At 43.3% G+C, this 22,966-nt stretch overlaps 1 protein-coding gene across 3 annotated transcripts; it reads left to right on the top strand.

The window, feature by feature from the left end:
- Window positions 1-3: 3 nt before the first annotated feature.
- On the top strand, window positions 4-22,918 carry abcc10 (ATP binding cassette subfamily C member 10). 3 transcript variants are annotated; one of them, XM_023955872.1, is made up of 24 exons: window positions 4-65; window positions 830-956; window positions 1,034-1,339; window positions 2,626-2,826; window positions 2,904-4,269; window positions 4,451-4,678; window positions 5,346-5,502; window positions 7,577-7,725; window positions 8,741-8,820; window positions 8,900-9,071; window positions 9,953-10,051; window positions 10,159-10,348; window positions 11,561-11,635; window positions 11,740-11,931; window positions 12,106-12,244; window positions 13,544-13,733; window positions 14,663-15,006; window positions 15,082-15,251; window positions 15,320-15,480; window positions 16,353-16,606; window positions 16,693-16,838; window positions 18,551-18,648; window positions 19,969-20,081; window positions 20,164-22,918. In XM_023955872.1, exons 4-24 carry the CDS (start codon window positions 2,651-2,653, stop codon window positions 20,297-20,299), a joined length of 4,635 nt encoding a protein of 1,544 aa, XP_023811640.1. In that variant the 5' UTR covers window positions 4-65; window positions 830-956; window positions 1,034-1,339; window positions 2,626-2,650; the 3' UTR covers window positions 20,300-22,918. The 3 variants fall into 3 exon arrangements, with proteins under 3 accessions (XP_023811640.1, XP_023811555.1, XP_023811590.1); XM_023955787.1 differs by having other exon boundaries at window positions 5,346-5,526; XM_023955822.1 differs by having other exon boundaries at window positions 28-51; window positions 5,346-5,526.
- The last annotated feature ends 48 nt before the right edge of the window (window positions 22,919-22,966 follow it).

Raw genomic sequence — 22,966 nt, 5'->3', positions numbered from 1 at the left:
CTCGTCACCTGTAACGCTGTGACGTATTTCCTGTCAACAAAATCAGAGCCGGTAAAATTTCGAAGGTTGCTTTTCTTTTTAAACCTATACTTGTTGTTTTTTTATTTACATTTCTGACTAAAGCTGATTAATATTTACCTTTTTTTAAATATACATGAAATATCAATTTAATTATTGCCTCAGATTAACCGAGGAAGCAGTTTGTTCTATTTAGCTAACAAGTTAGCTAACTTGATTTGTTTACATGATCAGGTTGAGCTTACTCAGTTTGTTTTTGACAGCTTTGCTTATTTTGGGGGAATAATTGAAACCACACATTATAGCGTAAAAACATTTTAAAAACTCTTGAAGAAATCTTAGCACGAGCAGAGATTATCAGTTTTTAAACGGCAAACAAGTCATGAGTTTAGCAGAAGCTATTTTTTTCAACGAAAACCTTTAGTGTATCATTTTAACTGCTTATAAACACACAAAAAGTGAGCAATGAATAGACAATAGACAATGAAGAGACTGTGAATATTATGTACTATTTTACAAACGAGGAATTTTGGTCTTTATTGTTAATAAACTGTTCAAAATCTTCCTATTGTCTTCTGTCAACCAAATACAATTTTACACATTAGTACACATATTTGATACACGTGACTGTAATCCAGTTGTACGGCCAAACTTATCGTGATTCTTTTTCCTTTCATTTTACTCATTTTGCTCCAGCTGTGTCCAACAGTGTTTAAGGGGCTCAGTTTCACTCCGACATCGTTGAATCAAATCATGTTCCAGCTGATTTATGTCTTCTAGCTTCATGTTTACAACCTTTCTTCTGTTCCAGGTTAGGAGTTCTGGCTGTCCCTGAGGACGTTCCTCGCTGGATTTTCCTCCTCTGCTTCAGCCTGGGAGACCAAGGAGGAGTCGTCTCCTCATGACATGGTGGAAAAGCGCCGCTGCACGCCGTCAGAGTGAGTCCAGCCCCCTCCTCGTCGGCCTTGAGGACTCCCGGATTGTTCCTCCGCCTCTGCTGTCTCTGCTGTGTGAGGAACCCCCCCCCCCGGCGTGAGCTGCTGTCTTTCACCTCGGACTCTGAATCCAGATTCATCTGAACTTTTGCTTACCTGACCGTCAGACTCACCTGTGGATCTGGCAGCAAACCAACTTCCTCCAAACTGACAATAAAGACTAGAACTTTGTCCTGCGCATGTCTCAGCGTGGAACAAGTTAAAGGCGGCGAAACATCACTGGGTTTGCATGAGGAGGGGACCACCAGCATCAACACAGAGGACCGCCCCCAAAGCCAGAAAACCAACAACCTTCCTGATGTGCACAGCTGACGGGGAACACACTGGTAAATGTAAAAATCTATAGACTAGTAAGAAGGGAACGGTTTAAGAAGCTAATGTCGTGCAGTTTTCCAATTATTTAATCCTAACCTGTAATCTATTTTTATATTTAAATATTTTTAACCTAATAATTGCAGTCAGCCTTATTGTAATGTATTTTAATTTTAATTTGTGACTTTGTTTGGCACAGTGGAAGCTAAAAATACAACAAAAAAAGTGGCTTTGTGAAGTTTATTATTATTATATTATTATTATTATAGACTTCTAACTTTACTTTTACATCACCATGGGGGATTTTGTTGTATCTTAAACAATTTTAGAATAAAATAAAAGCAAGCAGACAGTAGAAAACACATGATGGATTTTTATAATTTTCTTTAACCACTTTGGTAAATTTGATCATTTTGAAGACTGGGATGAAGCGGCAGGGAAAGCGGGAATAATAAATAAATAATAAAGCGGGAAGGTAAGGAGGAAATGTAACAACGAGGAAGTGACAGCAGAGGGAAAACTCTTCAGACTTTGTTTCTTTAAAACCAACTTTTGCTTCATCATCTGGAGAAAAAAAAACACGGGAAGAGCTGAACTGTCCTGCTAAAAAGATGTTTTGTTTGTTTTTTTCATGACGATCACTTCCCTCAGAGAAGAAGTGGCGAGAGCAGGGCTGGAGCCGTTACCATGACAACGCCGAGCACCGCATTTTAAATAGTCCGCTTTTTGTGAAAAAGTATTTCAAATTAAAAATATAACAAGGATGAAGTTCTAATATTCAATTTTAAGTCATCATTTGAAAAGTATTTTTTTTCTTTTTCCATAAATAAAATGTTACGTTTAGATTTTTTTATTTTTTGAAACTTTTAAGGGACAATCAAACCTAACGTGTTTAACCAGAGAAATCGATATGGACACCGTTTCATCCCAGTCTAAAAGGATGACACACAAAGGAAAAAAACAACAGACTCAAACTTTCTCAAAATGCATAAATGTAATCCGATTACAACCTAAAGCCGGTATGAACAAAGAGTAGCTCTGCCATCTGGAAGAGTCGTGTTTGGGTTTTCCAGATGAAAAAAGGAAAAGAAAAAGTACAAAAACTCAGCCTGAACAGACGTCACTCTGCTCAAGGATCTCGCTGAATCTGCTTTTCTTTTTATTTTCAAAAGTTTTTTTTTCTCGTAAAGTTACGACTTATCACAAATGTGCTAGATTTATTTACGTTCTTTCACGGTGGTTCTTTGACTCCGTCGTAGGATTGAACGGGAATTCTGGGCTTTTGTTTGATCTTTTTCAGAAGGTTTTCAGTCCAATCGAAGGCGATGAAGGACTCGGCGCTGGCTGAGCTGCTGGCCTGCCTCTGCCAGACGGACACGGAGAACCCTCTTCCTCTGTGGCAGCATGGACTCATCGGCCCCTGCTTTAACCAGCTGGTCCTGGGGGCCCTCCCTCATGCTGGGATGGCGGTCGTCAGCGCCTACTATCTTGGCATTGCGAGGTAAAGTGAGGAACGTCAGCAGTTTCATGTTTCTCCGATGAGGTCACCCGTTGTGAACGTGTTGTCCTTCCTCTCAGATGCAGCGTCCCTCAGGCCTGTCCTCCGTGCGGTTGGACGCTCAGGATGGTCTCGGCGCTGCTGCTGGCGTTGCTCTCCGCTGCGGATGTCCTGCTGGCGTCCGTCCTCCAGCGGGGTCGCATGTACCTGGACGTCCTGACTGACGGCTGTGGAGTCCTGGCCTGGCTGCTCCACCTTGCCGCCCTGCAGGTCCTCCTGAACACGGCTCACAGGAGAACCAGAGGACCTCCTGTCCTGTTTTTCATGGTTCTTCTGTTGGTCCCTAACCTCGTCCTCACGTTGATGCTTTACTGTGACGATGAGGACTTTCTGAGTCTCACCAAACCTTTCAATCTGGCCAGATTTGTCCTGGCCTCCACCCGGGCACTGTTCTTTCTCCTTTACCTCCTGGCGTTTGCATTTCCGTGCGTCAGGGATGCCGGATACTCGCTGCATGTGGACGCTGAAGACGGCTCGGCAGTGGAGCCGGGGGGCAGCCGGCCGAGCACCGGGGAGATGGTGGCGGAGGACGGCAGTGGCTGCGTCTCGCGGCTCTTCTACCTTTGGCTGAGCCCTCTGCTGGCACGAGGCCGTCGAGGGGAGCTGAACAGACCGGCCGACGTTTACCACCTTCCGTGGAAACTACGGACCCGCGTGGTTTGCGGACACTTCCATCAGTGCTGGGAAGCCTGTCGGGGGGTCGGGATCAGGGACCGTGTGGACCAGTGGCCCAAACCGATTGCCAGAAACTTCAGGAAAGACGACCAAAGCTCCCAGTTCCAAGGGGTTCTGGAGCTGGAGGGGGATGTGGGATTTCTGCGCGTGTTGCACAAGGCCTTTGGTTTGAGGTTTTACCTCCTCGGTGTCCTGAAGGTGGCGGTGAACGTGTCGACCTTCGCAGGTCCGCTGCTCCTCAGCACTCTGGTGAACTTTGTGGAGGAAAAAGGAGCCCCGCTCCAGACTGGGGTTTTATGTGTTTTGGGACTTTTCCTCAGCGGCCTCTTAGGTTCTTTCCTCCAAAACATTTTTGTTTTTGAGGTTTGTAAGGTGGCGCTGTCGGCGCGCGCCGCTCTGGTGTCGGCGGTGTACGGGAAAGCCCTGCGGGTCAGCAGCTGCAGCCTGGCCGGCTTCAGTCTGGGCGAGGTGGTGAACCTGATGAGCACGGACACGGACCGCGTGGTCAACTTCTTCAACAGTTTCCACGAGCTGTGGAGCCTGCCCTTCCGCTTCGCCGTCACCCTGTACCTGCTCTACCTGCAGGTGGGCGTGGCTTTCCTCGGAGGACTCTGCGTGGTTCTGGTTCTGGTGCCTCTCAACAAGTTCCTGGCCTCCCGCATCCTTCGCAGCAACGAGCGCATGCTAGAGTGCAAAGACAACCGCGTCAAGGTGAGACTTTTATCAAGCAAACCGCATTTATGTGACCGTTTAAGACACAAAGGGCTTTGACCAAACCTCGATTAATATAAACAAAATAAGAGGAAAAAGAAGTCAAAACAGAGGAGATGAAATAAAAAACGGGAAAAGATCAAACTTTCATTTTACATTTTATTTTCTAAATTGTCCTCAGTTGATGACGGAGGTGTTGTTCGGCATTCGTGTCATCAAGTTCTATAACTGGGAGGCTCACTTCAGCCAGAAGGTCGCGGCCTGCCGCAGAGAAGAGCTGAGCCACCTGAGAACCCTGAAGTACCTGGACGCCGTCTGCGTGTACACCTGGGCCGCCCTGCCCGTGGTCATCTCCATCACCATCTTCCTGATCTATGTGCTGCTGGGGCACCAGCTGACCGCCGCCAAGGTACCGGCGTGCTGCGGCGGGTTTTCAGCAGAAATCGGTTTCTGTGTGTGAGAAAGAAACCTTCTGCACCCGAACGCCTCTTCAGACTGACGGGACCGAGAATCACGGATAACATTGAAGTTATTTTAGTCTCCAGAATTCTGGGAGATTTATTTCCAACATGCGAATCACAAAAATGAAGATCAAAAAATTCCTAACATCTGAGCTTAAACGACAACAGTCACAAATATATCAGATCAGAGCTGCATGAAGCAAATTCATTTAAAAAGTGGTTTTATCTCCATAGCAACCAGCTTAACTTATGGTCATCTTGCGGTGCCAAACAGGTCGATGTCACTTTTAGACGTTTGGATTTCCTCGGCGGCAGAGGTTTGGGATCATTTCGTTCGGCTTGAGTCAACGATCCACGTTTTACATTTTCCACCAGTGAAAAACATGCGAGCAACAGAACGCCACTATTGCGAGTTTCCCCCCCAAGTATCTTCCCATGATGCTCGAGGAGTCATGAGGCGGTGGATTGAAATCCCTAAAAGGGATTTAAATCTGTAGCAGGAAGTGGAAATGAAGCTGGTGACGCAGAAGCTCAGCGTTCTGCGTCACGGCCCTGAAGACGAAGCTCTCATTGTTGTTCCTGATGATGATGATGATGATGCCTCCTTCCCTGCAGGTGTTCACCACCATCGCCCTGGTGGGATTGTTGATCATTCCCCTCAACTCCTTCCCCTGGGTGCTCGGCAGCATTCTGGAGGCCAAGGTGTCTCTGGAACGGATCCAGCGCTTCTTCAAACTGACCAATCAGGATCTGCAGGCTCACTACGCCCTGGGTGTGTGGCAGCTTCATCGCTCTGGTGGTTTTTCCTGTTTTTGTTTACAACCTCTCAGAGCATAAACGCACGAACATTGACCTTTTTTTTTTTTTTTAAGAAATGTTTGCAAATCAGTCTCAAAGTTTAAGCAGAGCTTTTATTTTCGGCAGTTTTTACAGCAACCAGACGTGTGATTTATTTAAACGTTTCTAGCAGTAAACCTGTCAGAAACAATAAAGTTTCAGAAGCTTTTAGATTCAATTACCTTTAGTAACTTTGGAGTGAGAGGACTCTCTCCACAAAAGGCTGATTTTATTCTCAGACAAACATTTGTTTTTTCTAACTTATCAGGTTTTGGAACAGTAAACAGGGGGGTATTCCAGGAAGCATGTTTAAACTACCCCGACTTTAAGCCTGAACTCTGGCTGAAATCCGCCTGAACTTGCTTACTCTGGGTATGTCGGTTCCAAAAGACCGGATATGAGTTAGCGTAATTACGCTCCACTAACCCTGGGTTAATGCACGTGCACAGCAGGTACATAAAGACATTCTCAATGGATTGCCGATTTCCAGAGTCGCCATGGAAACACATGGAGAAAAAAAGAGAGCGCAATTCTTCAGTGAGACGGAGTCTGAGATTAATGACGGCGAATGAAGATTATATGTCCATCAAAAAAGTAACACGGCTGCATCATCAGCAAAAGACAGAGTTTCTGCTTGGAGAAAAAGAACAGACAAAGTAAACGCACAAGTTTCTGATCTTCTTTACATTTTCATTGTGACGCATACCGTATATTATATATATATATATATAACTTATCCAACTTAAATGAATTACTTCAATTGATAACAAGTAAATAAGTTAAATTTTTTCAACCTAATTCATTACGTCTACCCAACTCATTTTTTTTTAAAACTCAAATTTACATATTTATCTAACTAAATGTAATTTTACTGCAATTCAATTAAAGTTTTTCCATCTTAATTTATTATAATTCTTGAACTCTCATATGTCTAAATTTGAGCCTGCAGATATTCTCACTTTTATAATAATAAAAAAGAAGCAAAATGGATTCACTAAATGAAACACATCATCATTTACTATTTCTCCGACTTTAACATTAAACCATAGAGCACTAGTGGTGCTGAATATCTCCTCATCCTCTCCCTCCCTCTCACTCATGGTGCAGAAATAATTAAACATAACCGGACAAATAACTCGGTAAAACACAGTAAAACAACTAAACAACTAAACATATTTGGTCAAAAAGCCACGCTTTAAACCCAAATCCGTCCAGACAGGCAAAGGGAATGGTATCCCACAATCCCTTGCGGTGCCGATCTAACAGCAGCACCGAAGTTACACCTACTTAATTGAATTGATTTGAATGAAAGTAAAATAACTGTATGAAAACTACGTGTTATTTTTAAGCTGACTTAACAAAAAAATGATTTATCTTACCTGAAGTAAATAATTAAGTTAGATCAAAGTATAAATTTTATCTTTCCAACATCCATATGTGGTCTTATCACCCTCTCACGGTGGAAAAAGTATTATCTGAGCTTCTTCATCCACTAAATCATCTTCAAATGGACACGCCATGCTGCTGCACCTCTCTGTAAACAAACTAAGCTTCAACTAAACCTGCTCCCGACCAGGTTATGTTTAGAGCATGAGTTGCTATGGCAACTTGACCTACCCTGAAACATACCTCAATTTCTGGAACCGAAAGCTGAGATTATCAACTTCCTTAGCCTCAAACTTACCGTGAGAGCTAGCATAACCTGCTTTCTGAATACCCCCCTGGAGTCCAGCTTTAGTGTCTCCTGATGCCTCAGAGCTTCACAGTTGCCATAGCAACATGTCCTATACTGAAGTTTTTTGTATTCATTCTGTCCAAAATTTGTCAATTTTGATGAAATTTGGTCGTGTTTTTATGTAAATAAAAATTATTTTAATGATTTCAAAAGAGAAAAATCTGCATATCATGAGAGGAAAAAATACAAGTTTCTCTCAGACGAGGGAAATTGCAGGTCTTTCTGAAGTTGTGAGCCATTAAATCCGCTGAAAGGACGCCGCATCTTCACACAGTGTCTCCTGAAGACGCTCGGATCTCGGTTCTGCTGAACCAGGCCGGATTCTCCTGGACCGGACCCAACGGCGCCGCAGAGGGAGGAGCTGAACCTGCAGCTTCCAGAGGAAGTCTGCAGCTGCACAGTCTGAACCTCAGTGTGACAAAGGTACAGCGATCACAAACACACACGCCGCTTACACACAAAGTCCACGTCTTTATCACGAATTTAGAAGCTAAAGAAAAAGCAATCCCTTCTAGAACCAGAGACGGACACTCCTCAACATTTATGCAGTTTTCTGAATTAATAGAAATATATTTTCCTCCAGGTCACACTACATCGTTTACAGAATAAACTTTGTTGAAACTATCCATTCATAAAAATGTAGCTTTTCAATATTTCTAATATAATTGAGTTGCATAGAACAAACACAAGGACAGAGGTAAGCATGTGTGCCCTGTCTGGGCTACCCCACCTTGGTGGGACACAGCCTGGGTATATAGCTGGATAGAACAAATTTAAGTTCAGTAGCACATCCAAGTTCCTTTCAAAATAAAACCCATTCCGTGTCAAAAGAGATCCTCCCGATGCAGCAGATTTCTTTGAATTTCATTTCTTTTCATACATAAACATGATTACATTGGTGTAGAATCCAATTAGAAAAATATAAATACAAATCTATAGTTTGAAGAACAACTAGACACTACTGTTGTGCAACAGAAGATGAAAATAGAGGCTTTAAGCTCATTCTAACATCATTTTACTCAGTTATCTGACATGGAAACAACCAACAGAAATGACAAAACTTCATTGAAACAAATGAACCAGAACCATTATTTATTTAAAATAAGCAACCCTTGATAATGTAAAGGTTTTTATTTATTTATACGTTTCCACACTTGAAAATGAGACAAATTATAATATTTCTGACCAAATATTTATTTAAATATTACTTCACGATATCAATTCAACATCACTCACTGGAGACGTTTTATCTTAAATGTATTGATTGTTAAATCTAGAAGTGCGACTAAATCTTGACGTCAGTGACGACTGTTTCCCGTTCCTGTTGGATTTGATGTGAATCATCTTGTGTTTTTATCTGACATGGTGCTATAGAAACCAGCTGTGCTTACCTGTAGAGTGAGCGTCCACGCTGCTTTTCTGTGTCTGCTTCTTTCAGGGCTCTCTGGTCGTCGTGGTGGGAAAGGTCGGCTGTGGGAAGAGTTCCTTGCTTTCTGCTCTGACTGGAGAACTTCACCGGTACGCAGGAGTCTGTTTTCTTTAGCTGCTCAGCGTAGAGGATCTGACCGACTGCTGGGTTTGCCTGCCGTCCCTGCAGGCTGAGCGGCGTGCTGTTCGTTGCAAACAGAGAAGCTGGCTTCGGCCTGGCCGCTCAGGAACCTTGGATCCAGCACGCCACCGTCCGAGACAACATCCTGTTTGGAAAAGACTACGACGCCGTCTTCTACCAGGCTGTGATCGAGGCCTGCGCGCTGCAAGATGACCTCAGTGTATGAAATCCTTGATTCCCTGCAAAACAAAAAAGATCTCTCTAATTAAGTTGACTCCAAATGAGTGACTTTCTTCTTAGTAACCGCATGTTTCGTGTGAAATCGGTGGGAGAAAAATCAACCAAAAGGTTTATTAACTGCACTGAAAATCTTTCTGCATCTGCTAACATTTTCAAACTTATGTTTCCTGACTTAAACACTCAAACCAGCATTTTCCTTCATAGTAGAAACACATCCTGTGATGTGTTCATGGTCAAAGGAAATCTCTTTTCCTGGTTAATATGTGGCGTTTATTGTGCATCCTCAATGTCATATTAGTTGTGGCATCGTATGTTAAGTCTACCGAGTTAATCTGACGGAGAGTTTAACACATTTATTCAGATTCAATCCTGCTGGGTCTTGATTTGAAGAGTCTCTCCTCTGCAGCAGCTGTCAACCTCCGTAAAGAAATCCCTGTATGACTGGGATGGACGTGTGAATCTAGCCCCGCCCCCTTCTCTTCATTTTCCTTCGGGTTTCAGAAAGTGTTTTGACCCTTTAACAGTAAATAACCTCCAATCAGTCGTTGTGGTTTTCATTGGGAGGATGATTCACTCCCTGTTGGTTCCAGGCTCCTTCTGCCCTCTGAGGCTTTGTGCTGCTTGTGCTTTGCAGGAGAAAATTGGACTTTTGTCCTGCTATTTGCCTCAGCGACCTGCAGAGCAGGGCTCAGTCAGGATTGGGACGCTTCCTGGATCAGCTGTGGTTTAGAAAAGCTTTTCCTGACTCTCACAGAATCCCTCCCATGTGGGGCTTTCCTCACAGTCGGAGGCGCCTCGTTCTTCCTTTATTGTCTCCACATGAAGTCCTTTTTTTAGTTTTTTTTGTCTGTTTTGCTGCAGATTTTACCCAAAGGCGATAAGACGGAAGTGGGTGAGAACGGAGTGACTCTGAGCGGAGGACAGAAGGCTCGGCTGGCCCTCGCCAGAGCTGCTTACATGGTAATTCATTCATGCAAAATGACAAACGCTACTTATCTCTGTGAAACTGATCTTTTACTGAGCCTTTAGGAGGATGTTTGCTCAGTGTCGGTTCTGCTCTCCATCAGGACAAAGACATCTACCTCCTGGACGACCCGCTAGCCGCTGTAGACACGGACGTAGCCAAACACCTCATGAAGAAGTGCATCCTGGAGCTTCTGAAGGGGAAGACCAGAATCCTTTGCACCCACCGCATCGAGTTTGTGGACCAAGCGGACGTGGTGGTCCTCATGGACAACGGGACCATCATCCAAACGGGTATGGAGCTGCCTCAGAGAGCTGTAGTGATGCATTAAAATACATTTAAAAAGGTAATAACCCAAAGTGAAAAAACGTTTTTGTTGTTTTGTTTCTTTATTTTAAATATTAAGAAAACACAAAACAATAAAAATAAAAGAAACAGAAAAGGTCAAAGAACATATTTACTGTTACCTCATTAAATTATATATAAATATAAATACTTTATCTCATATGATAAAAATAAATGTGGTTTACGTTTGTAGATTTTTATTATGACACAATAAATGTTTCATTTGAACATTAATACTTCATAGCTCCTCTAAAATACTGAGTTGTATTTTTTACAATAAGGGTCGCTTTGTTAGTGATAATATATAATTAAGCATTAATTAACTATTAACAGCTACTTTGAAGCATTAATAATTTGCAGTTAATTAAGGTTTATTAACAGTCATAATGGATAATGAAGCATTAATAAAAGTGTCAGGTCCTAGACAATAAAGGAAAACCCTGAGGGAAACCACACCACAGGCAAAGGTTCAATTCCCGAGCACAGGAGCAGGAAGCACTGCAGAGACACTCCACCAGCCTTTTCCTCAAAGGTTAAAACATACAAGCAGAGGTCAAAAGGTAATTTGTCTATCAGTCAGATTAATTATAATTCATTATTCCTAGTTTGGGACAAGAGCAGGAAATAAAACAACTAAACTGTTGCTGAGGAGGTAAAAAGGAAGAAGACTGTAGTTTCTTTCACACAAGTGGAAATGTTTAGCATTAATTACATATTTGCAAAGCTCTAATGTCTAAAATAATGATTTACTTTGTTCAGAGTCCTGATGGTTTAATGTTCTGTTCTGAGCCTGACTTAACCCTTAAAAAAGTCTGCCTTAGTTCATAATTATGAATTGATTGATGGAGCCTTCTTATGAACAATTATCACTTTGGAAACTCCTAATAAACGCCAGACAACCTCATTTAAATATTTATAGTGAGTAGAGATGCCAGCCCTCGGTTCTGATCCGATCCAGACTTTGCTGGCCGTTCTTTTGGAACACAGAGTTAACACTTTGAGTTTGCTTTCAATCTAAAAAACTAAAATGACACAAACTCAAAAAATCAGCATTTCAAAGAGGAGAAAGTGAGAAGTTCAGCACGTTTCACACCAGAACCACAGGATCCCAAAGTCCAGATCCAGGATCAGGTTTTGCCTCTTACCTGTTTTTGAAACAGGAACTCCGGCAGAGATTCTTCCTTTAGTCGCGACGGCGGTGAAAACGAGGGCGAGCGAAGACGACGAGAAGAAAGGTAAGATCAAAGAAACGCTTTGGTTTTATTGACAGTCGTGTTGGTTGATCTGGGAAAGAACAGTCCAGAACCGGCGTTTGTGTCCGGATCTCTTCTGTCCACAGATGGCGTCAAACAGGACGAAGACGATGAGCTCAGCTCTCCACCTGATGTGCGCGTTGAGGATGACTCCGATCCTGTGGGCGGCGAGCAGAAGCAAGCGGGCGGGCTGGCGTGGAAGGTTTACCGAACCTACTGGACCTCCATGGGGGGGGTCCTGGCCTCCTCTGTCCTGTTATCTCTGCTCCTCATGCAAGGTCAGCCTCTAAACTGAACCTCACGGCTGAGAGGCTGAGCATTTTCTGCAGAACATCCATTATTAGAAAGTAATCGCAGCTTTTGGGAAGAAACGTTTGATGAAAACATTTGAAAAAGTCGTCATCCTTCGTGTTTTACTGTCGTTCCTGTGGTGGTTTTTTTCTTTTTTTCAGCCTCAAAGAACATCTCTGACTGGTGGCTCTCCTACTGGGTTTCTTCACTGCGAAGCAACGCTTCCAGCTGGATTAACGGCTCCTCTTCATCGGCCGTCACATCCCCTCATCTGCTGCTCTTCTCATCTGCTGGGCTGCTGTAAGTCAACCAATCAGCTGAAGCGATTCCACCCACATGTTCACCAGCTGACAGCGCTGGGAATCTGACTTTAGAGTTACTAGTTACTAGTTACATCCACCAAAAAAACTCAGTTACTGCATCTTTAAAGTAATTAGTTACTTAGAAAAATAACTCCAGTTCATGTTTTTTTAAACACAGCAATACGTTTAAAATAAATACAAATGAAATATTTTTAATCAGAATCATTACACAACAAAAAATGCAAGAAGCAATATTTAAATATCCATAATAAGCATGAGATACATGAAGAAAAAGAAAACTTTGCATTTAAATCAACATAAAGGTTTCAACATATTTTACCACGGCCACATTGCTGATGTTGTCTTATTGTGCGTCGCATCGTCTTGTTCACCTTTAGCCAACGATTCATGTTTAACATTTTCACAATAAATTCCATATAAAAATGTGCGAGCCACAGCGGGACGCCACTTATGCGACGCCGCCATGCTAACGCCGCTCTACAAACGTCTAATGCCAACATTTTATTCCGCCCCAAGTAGCTTTTCAATGAGACTCGAAGACTTGGGAGGCAATAGCCGGAAATCCCTATAGAGGAGTTTAAATTGTTTTTTTTAATTCAATGAAACTTTGGTTTCATGGCCACTAAGCTGTAGGTTCTGGGGACATCCCATAATGATTTCTAAACTGCCTTATCCCTGACATGTGCTTTAGTTTCGTTTGTTAATTTTGAAATATTCTTTTTAAACCTCATAAGATATTTTTCAACCCCGTTTTATTTTTCTGATGGTTTCTCCCGCTATGATGTCATCATTTTTTAGGCCCAAAATTCATTTTCAACAGGTACGAGGTGTGTGCACATTTTGGTGAGCTGTTGAACACGTGATGGGAGAAAGTTTTGCTCAAAGGTGAAGTCAGAAAGAGGAATTATGAAAACAACCTTGTCTGTCAGTCGTCCAGAACGTCTGAAGGTCAAAATAATCAGGAGGTTTTTTTCTCTTCTTTCATTTGGACAAAAAACAACAAGAAAGAGCTGCAAAGGTTTTTCCAAATGCAAACATAAAATGAGACATTTTCATAACATTTTTCTGAAATTTGTGTTAAAAACACAGAAGCTGCACTAGAAAAACATCCATTCTTTTTTAAAGCAGACATTTGTTAAAGAAACATGCAGATGCAAACATTTAAAATAAACTACATATTTAAATAAAACATCGACATCATGAAGCTTGAAGGTTAAATTTCCCATTTTCAAATCATAAATCGCCTTCTTTTAATGAGGCGTCTTTTCTTGTGCAGATCCGCTCCGCCTGTGCACGGTCCTCTCTCCAACGACACCAGCCGGGACGTCCGGTTCTTCCTGACCGTCTACGGTTCTGTTGCAGCAGCAAACACCGTCTTCACGGCGCTCAGAGCCTTCCTCTTCGCCTACGGAGTCGTCCGCGCCGCCTCCGTCATCCACGACAGACTGTTGGACCAGGTCCTTCAGGTGCGTCCACCTCAGAGCGCCACACTGAAGACGTGACTCGTCTTCATCTCTCCGTCACACAGACTGTAAAAACAACGGAGGTGTGACGTCACCCGTAGACAACGCCTTACCTCCGGCTCTCGCCTAATGAGGTCAAAACCCTCACCGTGGCTTCCTGATACGGGCGCCGCCATGTTGAAACCAGACGAGAGTGATTGGTCGAGTGTCAGAGCGGTCCGCCACATCCGCCAATGGCAGATTCAGAAACTGTGGCCTATAAATTAAGCCCCGTTTGGTCTGGTCCGGTATTTTGAGCTTTTCCATTATAAAATTGACCCATTGAGCCAGACCCAACCGTACCATTTTTGGAACCCCTGTTAGCTCTGGGTTGATAGAAAAATGGAACGGGCTGTTAGGGCGGGGCTACTGTTGAAACCCATTGATTGGCTGAAGATCATTAGACAGAATAAGGTGTTAGAATACTCCTGTAACCCTAACTGGGTCTAAGGTTGAGTGGAAACGCTCGCCTGGATTTCCTGGACCATTCTGAACCAGACCGGACCACTCAGCGGAAACGAAGCTTTAGGGTTCCCCAACCCTCCGGGCTGCGGACCGCTACTTCCTTAAAGCGGCTGCACCGACCGTTAAACTGAAACTCGCAAACTAGCAGAGCAAACGTATTTGGAAAGTTTCTTTTGGCAGAAAAGAAGAAACAGAAGAAAAGTCTTTGATTTCAAAATAAAAGGAATCTGCATTTACCTGACAAAAACTGTCTTTACTCCCAATGTGGATTTATTCTGACAGTTGTTCCCACAGACCATCATAATAATAATAATGCAGAATATTCAGACACCGGCTGGCTACTGTTACCAGGATGCTGCTAATAAAGTTGCGAGTGGGACTTTAAACTTGTTTTTGTCGGTTCAAACCCTCCGCTTTTGCTCTTTCAGGCCACGCTGACCTTCTTTGACACCACTCCGTTGGGGCGTGTCCTCAACCGCTTCTCCTCGGACTTGTACACGGTGGACGACAGCCTGCCGTTCAACCTGAACATCCTGCTGGCCACCGTCTTCGGGTTCCTGGGCTTGCTGGTGGTGGTCTGCTACGGCCTGCCGTGGGTCCTGGTTCCTCTGGTCCCGCTGGCTCTCATCTACCACCGCATTCAGAACTTCTACAGACACACCTCCAGGGAGCTGAAGCGCCTGTGCAGCCTCACCCTGTCGCCCGTCTACTCGCACTTCTCAGAGACCGTCACCGGGCTGGGGACCATCCGGGCCAGCGCCAGCTCTGCCAGGTCCAGACAACAACAGAAGTCTGTCACTACGAGCTCCTCAGTTCTGTAGAGGAAAAACGTTTCGTCTCCCTTCAGATTCGAAGAGGAAAGTGCTCGCTGTCTGGAGCAGAACCAAAGGTGCCTGTTTCTTAGCAACGCAGTCATGCAGTGGCTGCAGATCCGGCTGCAGCTGCTGGGCGTCGCCGTGGTGACGAGCCTGGCGGTGATCACCGTTCTCCAGCACCAGCTCAGCTCCGTGGACTCAGGTGAGGCTGGTTCTGGCGAGCGTGCCGGAAGCAGAGCGGCGACTGGTTGACCGTCTGTGCTCCTCCAGGTCTGGTGGGCTTGTCCCTGTCCTACGCGCTGTCCATCACCACTCTGCTGGCCGGCTTCATATCCAGCTTCACGCAGACGGAGATGCAGCTGGTCAGCGTGGAGCGGACCGAGGAGTACTCCTGCGGCCTGCAGACCGAGCCGCAGGGTCAGAACGCTCAGGTCAGACCAGCCACGCCCACTTTTCCCACAATGCCTTCTCTCACCACCTTTTTACAGAAGATGGGTTGTAGATCATCCACAGGGTTCTAACGGAGGCTTCCAATAGACAACAGTCACAACTTAGAGGTGAAACTGATGTAGTTTAGGGGTTCGTTCAGGTTGGAGAAAGAGAGCCAGAACTGTTTTAGTTCTATTTCAACCTAACAGGTTATTCCTTCTGCTGGGATCCAAAACGCTGCTGCTCTTGGAGAAAGCGCTGCTTGGATCAGAATCCTTTGGAGGATGATGGAACCTCCTTTTTGGAGGTTCTTTGATCCTGGAGGAGTCGCCTTGCTGGTCCAATTCTCAGCAAACTTACACTAACTGTTGGTCAGTTATTTCAAAGGCGCTTTGGAACAGAGTCAGTGCTGCTCCACATCAAAGAGGAGTCGGCGTAGACTCAGACGCCGCCTCAGACGCCGCCTCTCTGGGATCGAACGGTTATCCCGATGAGCTGTGCCGGAGACGGACCGGAGAGTCTCAGCTGACCCAGGAATGAGTTGGAAGAAGAGTCCAGAATAGTCCCAAGGGGTCCAAAGGAGACTAGTCCAGAAGGGTCTTAAGGAGTCGGGGGGGGGGGGGGGGGGGGGGGGGGGGGGGGGTCTATATGAGTGTTAAAGTCCAGAAGAGTCCATAAGATAGGACCCGATCCAAACCTGATCCAAACCAGTTCTGACTCCTTCTGTTAAAGTCGCTCCTGTCTCTCGCTCTGTCCTTAAACCAGGAAGTTCATGCAGCAAAGATCCCGCCCCCTCTGATGGGTGTGGTTTGAATTGATCATCAGGGCTGTTTTGTTACAAGGCTGACCCCCTGTCTATTTTCTTCCCCCGTAGCTGCCCCCCTCATGGCCTGAGCGGGGCATGGTGGAGTTTCGAGACGTGGTGCTGGCCTACAGGGAGGACCTCCCCAACGCTCTGGATGGCGTGAGCCTGCTGGTGCGGCCCGGTGAGAAAATCGGCATCGTGGGTCGCACCGGTTCTGGCAAGTCCACCATGTTTCTGGCTCTGTTCCGGATGGTGGAGATCAAGCAGGGCCAGATCCTCCTGGACCAGCTGGACGTTGCCACCGTGGGCTTAGCTCAGCTCAGGTGGGCCAGAGCAGCTGATGTGCTGAGCGTCAAACGTGTGTTGAGGTTTTTTTTTAAACTGTGTACCCTATTGCCCCCCCCCATAGGTCTAGGCTGGCCATCATTCCTCAGGATCCGTTCCTGTTCAGCGGAACCATCAGAGAGAACCTGGACCCGTGTGGGCGGCACCAGGACCAGCAGCTGCTGGACGTCCTGGACCAGTGTCACCTGGCCGCTGTGGTCGGCAGGATGGGTGAGTTTTGGTGTTGAGACATTCATGTGCAGTGATGATGATGATGAAGGTGAAGAAACAAAGAGTCAAAGCTGAAAACCCGAATGGAGGGAGGAGCAGAAAACTCAGAGGACCTTTCGTGAACAATACAACATCATCGGCCAATCAGAGCTCTTGATTTTCAGGGCCACGCCTTGACGTTTTTGACAGCCTAGTCTGAACTATAAGCAGGAAACTGTTCACCATTTAATGAGAGTTTTTTATGTAACTCTACACATTTTGGAGTCACAAAAACATTACCAAAAACTTGACTTTGGCACATTAAGCCAAAAGCCGTATTACTTACTGAGCCGGTCTGGAAAAACAACAACGGTTTCCTCTGGTTTTTTCCAAGGTTCTGCTTGGAGCGGATCCAGTTTGGATGAGAAAATGGTCACATCCATCCTCTTGGTTGATCTGTTCTCTGTCACCCACTGTGTGTGTGTTTGTATCTGGAGCCTAACGCTGACGCTGCAACAACCCAATTTCCCAAGCTGGGATCAATAAAGTATCTTATCTTGAGTGGAGAGAAATGGGTTTAAATTTGCCTCCTGGAGGATTGAGGACAGAAGAAAAAAGAAGAAAAATCACCAAAATCCAGCATGAAAGACATTTATGGCGTTTTAAAAACAGCGTCAGACTATAAAACAGATTTTCTGTTTTTAATGTAAAAAATCATGATTTAAAAAAAAATTAAAGTTCAGTTTTTGTTCTTTTTAATTCAGTAGTTTCATAAACTCGTTTCAACCCCAAAAAATGTTTTTAATGGGTTTTGATGGTTAATTGGATCAAGAATCACTTTCACAGTAATCATTAGGAAGCCAAGATTTCTTCTTAAGTATAAATGAGTCGCTGTGTGGACAGAATATAAAATATCATAATCTGGAAATGAGGAGTTCCACAGATCAAATAAAAAAGGAAGAAAAGTATCTTAAAAATGTGTCAGTGTTACTTCAAGTTGAATGTCCTACAACCAAATATATGTTTGCTAGATCTAGAAATGGTTTGTATTTTTGAGTTTTTGTGAACCTAATTTTGATTAGTGACAAAAACGAGTGTAATAAGTGAAAATGATTCATTTTAGACCAAAATGTGAACAAATTCAAGTTAATCCATTTAAGTAAATCCTCATCAAATCTAAAACTTCCTCTTAGAACATATAAATCTACATTTTGGTTTCTAAATAATGACATTGATGACATGAAAACAACATTTATTGAACTTTGAAATAACATTTTTAAAATTAGACCAAAAATTACAGTAAAATTCAAGTTTTTTTGTTTCTTAAATCCCTTTTTTTTTTTTTTGGCAAAAGTTTGGAGCAAAAGTACGACGGTTTTTCAGGGGAGTTTACAAATAATTATTTTTTAATTATGACTTTTGAATCGTAAATTCAAGAGAGATTTTTTTTCTCTTTCTCCTTTTTTTTTTTTGGGTGGCCCTAAAACTCTGTGTACAAAATGATTTTGAGTCATTTTAATAATAATTTCCTCATAATGAGACAAAAACATCCAGACGGTGCTGCTTAGAGAAAAGCTTAGAGAAGTAAAATTAAACTTCAAAGCTGGGAAATCATCTTTAATGTCTGCAAACAAGGATTGAAATCTCTGTTGGAGCCCAGCAGCCCTTCAGCTTTGGGTTTCTCCGTGTTTTCTCCTCTCCTCACATCGTCTTCTCTCTGCTCCGGCGTCCAGGCGGTCTGGAGGCGGATGTCGGGGAGCGAGGGAGACGCCTCTCTGCAGGACAGAGGCAGCTGCTGTGTTTGGCCCGAGCTTTACTCACCCAGGCTAAAGTGAGTCCCCCTTCAGACGGGACCTCCCCTCATCTCTGCAGGGTCTCTGGTTCAGGAAGACGTCCGTCCGTCCGGCTGTGGCTGCAGCACCGGCGCCGTTTTCCCATCAGGCCTTTCAGGACAGTTAGAGTGGAGAACGCTGTTTACGTCAGGGGGCAAAATTATCTTTTTACTGTTTTCTGTCCTCAGTGTTTGTGAAAACCTGCCTCCTTCACCATTTAGAGATAAATTTAGGAACATTTTTAGGTTTTTGATATACATTTAGTATCAAGCAGCTGAAAGAAATCCGGTTTGCTGCAGAAATTCCTTCATACGAGCTAGAAATATGAAAATAAACATCCATAAAACGGCATAGAGCTGAACCAGATTGTAAAACTAGACCTAATACAGAGATGTTTACGGCTGTAAAAACCTTCCCCACACACTTTATCCACCTTTCTCAGGTAGACGGGAGCATTTTCACTCTTTTCTCTCTCGTTTAAACTCTCAAAGCTCCGTAGAAAAATGCTCCAGGATTACAGAATAGAAAAACAAAGATCTGATCGCGATCAAACGTTCATGTGAATTTGTCAAACTAAATGATTCTGTGCAGGAATGACAGCGAAAGGCAAACCGCCATAAAGCCAGAGAACAGGTAAAGAAACGGCTTTAAACTCTAAAGTAACAATGTCAACCTGAGAGAAATATTAAAACTTAGAATTTAAAAAATTAAATTAAAAGAAGAGATTGAAACGTGAAAAAATGTAAAAACTTTTACAAGCAGAATTAATTTAAAATATGCTTCTAACTTAATAGCTTGCAGCTCTTTATCTGTTGAATTCTCCTCTGGTTTTATTTTTTAAATCCTTATTTGTGTCTCTGACCTGCTGCTGTGTGAAAACGGCTTCACAAAACAGTAAACTGAAAACGCTGTGACGCTGTCCAATTAAAAAAAAAAAACACTTTATAAACATTTATTTGATTTCCAGTTTGTAAAAACTGCAAAAACAAAACAACTTGTTTTTGATTTTAAGGAAAACAAGCAAAAAAATTAAATTCTTTAACTTTTATGAATAAAGTTCTGCTCCTAAAATGACTACATTGAAACAGTCATAAATGTTCAATATTTCTGTGCTTTTAAAATGTGTTTAAATATAATGATATATTTCTAGATTTAATAAAAAATCTAGAAATATATATTTTTTATTTGTTTAAATGTAAAAAAACTGCAAAAACTAAAGTTTCCTCTTGATCTCTGGTCTAAACCTATGACGTGAACATGTAATGCATGTTTGTCATGAATGATTTTCTGCATAAATAACGAGGCTTGTTTGTGTGCAGATCCTGTGCATCGATGAAGCCACGGCGTGCGTGGATCAGAGGACGGACACGCTGCTGCAGCGGACCATCAGGGAGAAGTTCCAGGACAGGACGGTGCTGACCATCGCCCACAGGTGAAGCTTTGACCCGCCCCGCCCCGCCCTGCAGCTGCACACCTGTTCTCTGGACATTTGAGGACAAACGCTTCTGTTCCAGGATCAACACCATCATGGACTGTGACCGGGTGCTGGTGATGCATGCTGGGAAGGTGAAGGACTTCGACACGCCCGCCGCTCTCGGCCAATCCGACACCTCGGTCTTCCACGGGCTGGTGGGAGAGCTCGGAGAATGAAGAGACCAAAAAAACCAAAAAACGGAGTCTTTCTTCTTTTTCCGGGTCCGGCTCAACGCCGTCACGCTTTGCACATTTATGTGGAATCCAGACCATAAGGTCAGAGGTGAAACCGATCCATGCTGCTTTGGTCCGCAGACTCTGGACGAGCCAGAAAACTGTCTTAAAGCTAAAATAAGTTTTTTTCTGTTTCAGCTCTGCTTCTGTTTTTCTGAATCACTGATCAGCTTTTGGTGGTGAAAACGAATGACGGTCAAAATGTGCTCTTCTATGTCTGATGATGCTGTTTTTTTTAGACAAAATCCAAAAACTTGTCGTTTTCTAGGACATAGTTTCTGCAGAGCAGCAGGAGTTCATTTGAAATCCACCTTTGAGGTTTGGGTGCGGAGCAACCCCGCCCCCCTTCCCCTTTTTTTTAAGCTTTATGTTCTTTATACGTGTCCTCCAGCATCACAAGAACAAGTTAGAAACACTGTTTTCATTGGCTTTAAATTCTCGTCGAGGATCCAGAGGAGGATTTTTTTTTTATCTGGTTTTTCTACAAACGGCAGAAGCTTTGATGAACCGGCTGCACGTAGTTCTGAAGACACGGCGATCAAATCAGCAGAAAAGCCTCTAAATGTCAGAAAAACTTCCATTCATGTGTTTGCTTTTGGGGTTTTGGGGTTTAAAAAACTGTAATTTTATAAATTATTTCCAAAGTGGAACCAAGAGTTTGTTTACATGTAAACACTGGAAGACGAAGTAAAAAACTCAAGTGTTGAGCCGGTGAGTTTGAAAAATGAAGATTTTTGACCCAAAAGTGAGAACCAACAGAACCGATGTGCGGATCAGTCGGGTTCCTCCTTAAACGGCAGAGCAGGAATCTGACCCAAAACAAAACAAGCCTCTGTGCTTCAGAACCGGCAGACGTTGGTTCTGGTTCCGATGTGAGAGACCTGATGAAAAGGGTTCTGGTCCACACGGATGATCAGGTGTGCGGGCAACACTTACCTGGGAGGCAAAAATGCCAGGGTGCATCATGGGAAAAAGCCATACAGGTGGTGGAAGTGTGATGATTTGGGTTGATCTTTATTTAAAAGACAACAAATCCATTTTAGATTTTTGTTTTTATTTTAATATAAAAATTCCTGTTTTCAATGCAAGTCTCACATTTGTGACGTTTACATCAACAGCTTTATGAAAACTAAACAAAAACAACCTTTTAGATGGAAATCTTTTTAAATCTAATTAAACCAGAATTTAGCTTCAAATGATTCGATTCTGTGTTATAGCAGAGATGCTAGCTCTATATGGCGCCTCATGCGGACCGTGTTCACTGAAACTGAATGTCTATTGGCTGTGAGCAGAATGATGTCAGAACGTTTGGTCCATGGAGACTCCATCCACTACAGAGCAAGCCGCCATATCCGGACTGAGCGTGACGTCGTCCGTAGAAAACGGTTTACCTCCAGCTCCAACCAAATGAAGTCAGTTCAGTCGCCATGTTGGAGCCAGACTCATCAGTGATGGTGATTGAAGGTCTGAATCCAGGTTTCTATGACAACCACTCTCACCAATCAGGAGTGATCTTATTGGGAGAACACACCCCTACCACGTAAACAGTGTATGTGGGGGGCAGCAGGCTCCACCTACTTTTATTGGGGCATCTGATTGGTCAGTTAATAACTGACATGACTTATCTGAGCAAGAATGTTTCTCTTGACCAACTGATTGACAGCTGTGTATTTCTCTATAAACGTCTATGGGATTTAGGTTTCTTGGAGCCACTTCCTGTTTAGAACGCCATTGGGGGGGTGGAGTCACTCAGTCCAGTTCTCTTATACAGTCAATGATTCCTACTGAATTATGCAAATGAGGCATTTCAAAATAAAACATGCTATGAACAATTGGACATAGATGTTATATCTGCTCTTTCTTCATAAACACAAGATGACAACAACAACAATTTGAATTGGCCTAATACGTTTCCATCACTGTAGTGTATTTATCAAATATTTTTTAATTAATAATTTGACTATTTGACCATTTGACTTTTTTAGACAGCCCTGAGTTAAAAAGTGTGCAAAGATCATTAATTTTATTATTTTTATAACTTTTTTCTAAATAAAGATTGTAAACTTGCTGCTTTTATTCAAATCAAAGAAAAATGTTGACACGATTCTGAAAAATGTACAAAGACATTTTTAAGTCTGTCATTCATCACGCATTGAAATTAACCAGCAAATGTGGAGAAGCTACCAAAATGAACCACATGCCTGTCCTGACCCGGGTCAGAGTTCAGGACTCTGAACTTCCTGAACAGAAAGACCAGAAGTCAAAGAAACATCTGGATTCTCCTCAGAACAACCAGAGTCCTGCTGAGGGAGCATCCCCAAACTCCTGCAGGATCCAGGTGATCCAGTCTGAAAACCAGCAGGACTTTGGAGCTACAGACAGATGCTGGAAAATCCACAGCGACGTCCACACAGGGATTTTTCCTTCAATGAAGAAGATTGTGGTTTAAATAGAGTTTAAATGTACTCCGAATACTTTGATGTGATCCTGAAATGCTGACAGGAAAAGACTCTTTGTTGTGACTGAAGTGAAACCTGTGGGATTAAATGAGAATGCGTCGTCTGTAAAGCCACTCTTTGTCTTTCATCTGCTCGACTCTCAAACCATCAA

The sequence above is a fragment of the Oryzias latipes genome, chromosome 1 (genome assembly GCF_002234675.1).
Source record: "Oryzias latipes chromosome 1, ASM223467v1".
Classification (NCBI taxonomy): domain Eukaryota; kingdom Metazoa; phylum Chordata; class Actinopteri; order Beloniformes; family Adrianichthyidae; genus Oryzias; species Oryzias latipes.
Note: the sequence above shows the minus strand (reverse complement) of the source record. Positions and strands in the feature narration are given on the sequence as shown.

Excerpts from the sequence above, each read along its gene's own strand:
- abcc10 (XM_023955787.1), top strand. The coding sequence starts at position 2,651 with ATGAAGGACTCGGCGCTGGCTGAGCTGCTGGCCTGCCTCTGCCAGACG. Across the intron at positions 9,072-9,952 it reads CGCTGCAAGATGACCTCAGT|ATTTTACCCAAAGGCGATAA; the intron begins GTATGAAATCCT and ends GTTTTGCTGCAG. Across the intron at positions 16,839-18,550 it reads CGCTGTGGTCGGCAGGATGG|GCGGTCTGGAGGCGGATGTC; the intron begins GTGAGTTTTGGT and ends TCCGGCGTCCAG.